General features: G+C 52.6%; 1 protein-coding gene across 1 annotated transcript; it reads right to left on the bottom strand.

The window, feature by feature from the left end:
* Positions 1-1520: 1520 nt before the first annotated feature.
* On the bottom strand, positions 1521-4659 carry LOC130860438 (serum amyloid A-2 protein-like). The gene is made up of 4 exons (XM_057748650.1): positions 4620-4659; positions 4127-4218; positions 2183-2279; positions 1521-1781 (listed from the first exon to the last, which is right to left on the bottom strand). Exons 2-4 carry the CDS (start codon positions 4212-4214, stop codon positions 1619-1621), a joined length of 348 nt encoding a protein of 115 aa, XP_057604633.1. The 5' UTR covers positions 4215-4218; positions 4620-4659; the 3' UTR covers positions 1521-1618.
* Between the last annotated feature and the right edge of the window lie 713 nt (positions 4660-5372).

The raw sequence follows: 5372 nt of genomic DNA, 5'->3' as shown, positions 1-5372 counted from the left end.
TTATGCAGCAGCCTCCCACTAGCTATCTATTTTACATTTGGTAGTGTGTATATGTCAGTGCTGCTCTCTCACTTCGTCCCAGCCTCCCCTTTGCCCCCCAGGAGTTTTGATGTTAATCCCAGGCCACTGAAGTCTCCTGACAATAGCTGTGGCACTTCAGCTGGGTTCCCAAGGTGCTCAGCAACACTCCACCTCCCTAATAACATGCCACAGACTGGGTGACTTCAACCACAGAGATGTATTCCTCACCTTTCTGCAGGCTGGAAAGTCCGGGACCAAGGTGCAAACCAATTTGGCCCCTGGTGGGAGCTCTCTTCCTGGCCTGCAGATGGACACCATCTCACTGTGTCCTTACAGGAGGAAAGAGACGAGGTAAGCTCTCTAGTATTCTGAGATTTTAAGGACACTAATCCTTCCAGCCCAGGCTTCCGTGCTTATTACCTCCTTAATGCAAAGAGCTCCATTGGGAGTTAGGGCTTCAACAGAGGAACTGAGGAGGGGGCACACAGTCCATTGCACTGCCCCTTCCACAGCTGGCTTCTTCCAGGGAGCTCAGAGGCCTCCTGCCTCCTGCCCGCTGTGGGCTGCTTGCCGGTGCATTTGCAGGAGTCCCAGCTGCACACCCAGTGAGATCAACTGCACCTCTGGGCGGTTTTTGGCCAAGTTGCATGGGCACCTCAGTGGGGGACTTCTTGCTGGTCAGCTTTGCCTTGTGACACCCAGCCATCTCTACCAGCCTTCCCCTGGGCCAGAGGCTTTCCAACGAGATCGAAACCTCAACTTTCTGTATCCCTTAGCCCTTACTAGTGAATCCTGTTACCAGTTAATAACTCCTGCTATGAAAATTTCCCGGTACGAATCACGAACTGGTTTCTGGACCCTAACTTACAACTGTGGTCTTGTCTGTGCTGCTCTGTCTTCACTATGGTTTCCACAATTGAGCTAAATTAAGAGGCTGCGAGGAAACGTTCACACATGAGTTGGCTCTACATCGTCATTTAGGCTCGAAATGAGGCAAGGACAATGGAGTGGAGGGAAAGAGCATCGGAAGGGCTTCTGGATGGTACAGGCAGAAATTGGTTCAGAAATGGGTCTGGAGGTAGTGCTGAGAAATGAACAGAAGATCCAGGTGGCAGTTGCTGAAACAGGATTCCACGATCCAGTCCTCCCGAGGCTGTGTCCCTGCCCCCACACAGACCCCCTGAGGACAAACTGAGGGGACTAGACCCCAGGGCCGAGAAGGGGACAGGACACAACTACCAGGCAGTGAGGAGGCCAGGGCACAGAAGGACCTAGAAATAGCTCCAGTGTAAGCAGAGCGGCCTGGAGAGGGAAGCAGTTCTGGAAGGGGTGGAGCAGGGGCTCTGTCCTGTACGACAATGAGATTGTGTCCATGACACCCAACACCCAGGCACAGACTCGCCTTCACGTGGGTGTCCAGCCATCACCCCTGGGGACAAACAGGCTTTCCCTATACAAAAGAACAAAACAGTTTTCAACATACAGTCTCTTAAGCATTTATTAGATGTGCTGCCTTCTGTGGACAGAGAACCACCCGCTCAGTGTCGCTGCCCGTGGGGGCTCACAGCCCCGTCTGCTGAGCAGAGTGAGAGGCAGCTCAGTACTTGTCGGGCAGGCCGGTGGGTCTGAAGTGATTGGGGTCTTTGCCGCTCGAGCCCCATTCATCGGCAGCCTGGTCGGCCCTCGAGTCCTCCCGTCCGTGGCCACTGTCTCCATGCTTGAAGAAGTCTGTGACTCTCTGAACCTCCTCTCTGGCATCGCTGGGATGGAGGAGGGCAGGTAGGGGGTTAATCCAGGGCTGACAAACAACAGCCCCACCCTCCCCATCTCTCCTCTTTCCAGGGGATCAGTGACTCTGAGAGGAGCCAGGAAAGAGGGGCCAAAAGCCTGAGGCTGCCTGGGCACAGCCCACCTCAGCCCTGCGGGTCCCCTTATGCTGGGTGAACAGCACCCATGGGGGAGGCTTGGGAATCATGTGTCCCTCCAGCCTTGCTCTGCTCTTCAGCCACTCAGACCCCACGCTGGGCACAGAGGGGGAGGGTGGATAAGAGGAGGAGGGGCCACAGCCCGACAGGAAAGTCCTCCAGGGCTTGGCCCCTCCATGCTGTCCAAGCTAGCCAAGCTCTCACACCCATCCCTGCACCCCCAGGGCCCCTGGTACCTGATCGATCTAGCATGTCGGTTTTGGAGGTACTTTTTTGCATCTCTGTATGCATCTTTTATCGCTTCAGTAGACTTTTTCACCACGTCTTTAGCCCCTGGGAAGGAAAGCACATGGAGAAAGGATTATCAGGTGGACTGAAAACTGTGACACACCTTAGAGAAGAATCACGGAATGAAAAATGTTCCACTGACTCAGTTTCATCCTGTGGTCACAGCACCATCACTGCCATAGGTTGAGAAGAGCATTCCTTGGGCCCAGTTGCCTGATCCTGGTAACTCATTGAGAGTCCTTGGGGGGCAGGCTACAGCCGTGTTGGACCTGCTTGTCTGGCTCCTGGGATGCTATCTGTGTGCTGCATCTCACTTAGGGCTCCATGTGATATGTTGCCAGGAGAGAATGGAGCTATCATTATAGCACAGGATTCCTCAACCTCATACCAGTGAAATTTGGGGCCAGGTAAATTTTGTTGTTCAGGGCTGTCCTGGGTATTGTAGCATCCTTGACCTCTACGCACTAATGGGCAACCTACTCCCCAAAGTAACAACCAAAAATGTTTCCAAACATTGCCAAATGTCTCCAGGACACGAAATCACTCTTGGTCCAGAACCACTGTTATAGAGGAAGCTGCATGTGATAAGATCCAGGCGACTTGAGTGAGTGAGGAAGTGACACGGAAGACAGAGTCTGAGAAAGGGGCAGACACACAGCACCTCTGCCCTGTTGCCTAAGAAATGTATTCCTGCCACGTGAATGCACTAATTGTGACTTGATTCCCCTACCTCAGTCACACGAATGACATCCTGAGAACTTGCTAGTGGACGGCACGGATGGTGTGGGCTGCTTGAGGAAGCAAGCCCTAGAGCAGCGGGTGTTTTCCTCAGCCTGGCTGCACTTTCCACTCAGCTGGGGAGACACTGAAAGGCCCATGGGACCTCACACCCCAGGCCCGTTACCTCTCACTCTCTGCGGTGGGTCTCAGGCGTCCATAGTTTCCATTGCTCCCCAGCTGAATCCAACATGCTGCTGGCACTGGTCAGCCCGCAGCTTTAGGAAGTGGTGCTGGGACAAGTCTTCCCTGCAAGAGCTTTGGCCTCATGCACAGCTGGGTTCAAACCATGGTCCTGCCACCCGCTGACTGGCACTTAGTCCCTGGCAACAGACTTGGCTGCTCTAAGCCTCGGTTTTCTCCCCTTCAGGTGGGAGAAGACACCTCCATCACGGAGGTATTCTGCAGGTAAGCAGGTGAGTAACAGTCCCAGCCTGCCCAGAACTGCCCCCTTCTTTTCCTGGAACTGTCCTAGTTAGCGCTGAAGGTGTCCTGGAGAGCTCCTCAGACCTGGGCAAAGCTGGAGAGTTGGTCACCCTGAATTGCACCTAAAGTCCAAGTTCCTAGTGGAGGCTTGATATATGTTCTTAGATTGAGCCCCGCACACATTTTTTTTTTGTCAGTTAAAAGACTAGAGAAGGGTAGGAAACAGACTAAACCAGGGACAATGTCACTGAGTATAGGAAGCACCAGCAAGAGCTAAGCTGACGGTCTCTGAATCATCCACTAAGGAAACGGAAGGAAGGAAGAGAGAGCGGAAGGGAGGGAGGAAGGGAGAAAGGATGGAGGGAGAGAAGCAGGGAAGGGGAATAGATGGATAGCTTTCATGCTACTTCCTGCAGTAGGTCTGAGGGAAATGCTGTACCATTTCAAGACTTATTTTGTATCTTCCGGTCACACTTACATGTCAGCTGGGAATGATGATTGATCTCTCTCTGCTACCTGATTGACATAAATCCTGTGCTTTTCAATCTGCCTGAAAAAAAGCTCCCCAAACATCTGGCACATTCTTCCACATAGGACAGCACCACACAGGACAACAGCTCCAACCCTAAAGAGTCTTCAGGGTGAATCCTAGAGGCCCATGGCTGCCCTCTCCCCTCCACCTGCCTTACCTTCGTAAGCCTGAGTAAAGATGGAATACCATTGGCTACTGACTCCGAGCACCAAGGAGCAGAGAAGGAGGCCTGTGAAAAGCTTCATTGTGCTGAAAGGAGAGGAGAGGGTCAGGGAGACATGGACAAGCCTTACATACCCACTTTGGCATTTGTATGTAAGGAGAGCCTGGCTGTTCATTTCCACTTGTTCTCATCAGACTCTCAGTGGTCCATCTGGGGAACATTGCAACAGCACCTCACACGGAGCCACTAGCCCTCAATTGTGAACCCACCAGCCCTGAACCCAGGGCTGTCTATGAGGCCACCAAGTGGCTTTGGTGGAGGAGGAGGGCAGGTGGACCAAGTTGTGTCTTGCCTAAGCAACCTGTAAGTAATCACAAAGCATTTCCCATGCACCAGTCTGCCAGCACTGAACCTCATACAGGACAAATACAAGAGAGAAGAATTATCAGTGTTTTCAAAGAAATCACTCCTTGGAGTAGGTTCTCACCTGATTCCCTGTGGAGCAGAGCTGCTGGTCCCTGCCTGCTGGGGAGAGGTGGCTGTATTTATACTGAGCCATCCCTGCCGGGGTCATGGGGTGAGAAGAAAGCTGGACTGGTGCCGGGGGAGAGTCCCTGCAGGTCATTTTCCCTACAAAACTGCAAAGGGTAACTTACTGGACACCACTAGCTGTCCTGATCCACAGGTCATTTTCCTCATTGTGCAACCCTGAGAAAATAGGTAGGTCTGCTCTGTCTGGTGGTCACTGTCAAGGGTGGAGGGGCTGAGGCTGGGGCCACCTGGACTGTGGAGAAGAGGGTGTGCAGCTCCAGGAAGGAGGCCCCAGGCTGCTGGAAGGGATGTGGTTACAGGATGCTCCTCCAGCCTGGACCTTGCTTTCCCTAGGGTAATCCCAGCTGGGCCCGACAGCAAATGTGTCAGAAATTAAAGCCTTTGAACTCATGTGTAAAGCCCTTGAGCTTCAAAGCTGACTGGCCACCCCATCGAATCTCGTGGGCCCCTGAGCAGCTTCCACCACTCTCTGTGTCTGTCCTGAGCTCTCAGCTCCAGGGCACAGAAAGCCTGTCAGCCTCTCAGCCATGCATTTCATAATAGTCCACACCGATTAATGACAAAGAAAAAAAAAAGACACAGAGAGAGAGGTATACCTTAATAATAGCAGATCCTTTTGGACTTGTTAATAGTCAAATACCAATAATCTATAGCACCAGTTCTCACAGTGTGCTCTAGGGAACACTGA

Source organism: Hippopotamus amphibius, chromosome 9 (assembly GCF_030028045.1).
Source record: "Hippopotamus amphibius kiboko isolate mHipAmp2 chromosome 9, mHipAmp2.hap2, whole genome shotgun sequence".
In the NCBI taxonomy this organism is placed as follows: Eukaryota; Metazoa; Chordata; class Mammalia; order Artiodactyla; family Hippopotamidae; genus Hippopotamus; species Hippopotamus amphibius.
Note: the sequence above shows the minus strand (reverse complement) of the source record. Positions and strands in the feature narration are given on the sequence as shown.

What these genes read in the sequence shown, in the direction of transcription:
- LOC130860438 (XM_057748650.1), bottom strand. Translation starts at nt 4,214, where the DNA reads ATGAAGCTTTTCACAGGCCTCCTTCTCTGCTCCTTGGTGCTCGGAGTC. An exon ending in CTTTACTCAGGCTTACGAAG is followed by an intron (nt 2,280 to 4,126) that starts GTAAGGCAGGTG and finishes TTTCCTTCCCAG; the next exon opens with GGGCTAAAGACGTGGTGAAA. An exon ending in CGACATGCTAGATCGATCAG is followed by an intron (nt 1,782 to 2,182) that starts GTACCAGGGGCC and finishes CCTCCATCCCAG; the next exon opens with CGATGCCAGAGAGGAGGTTC.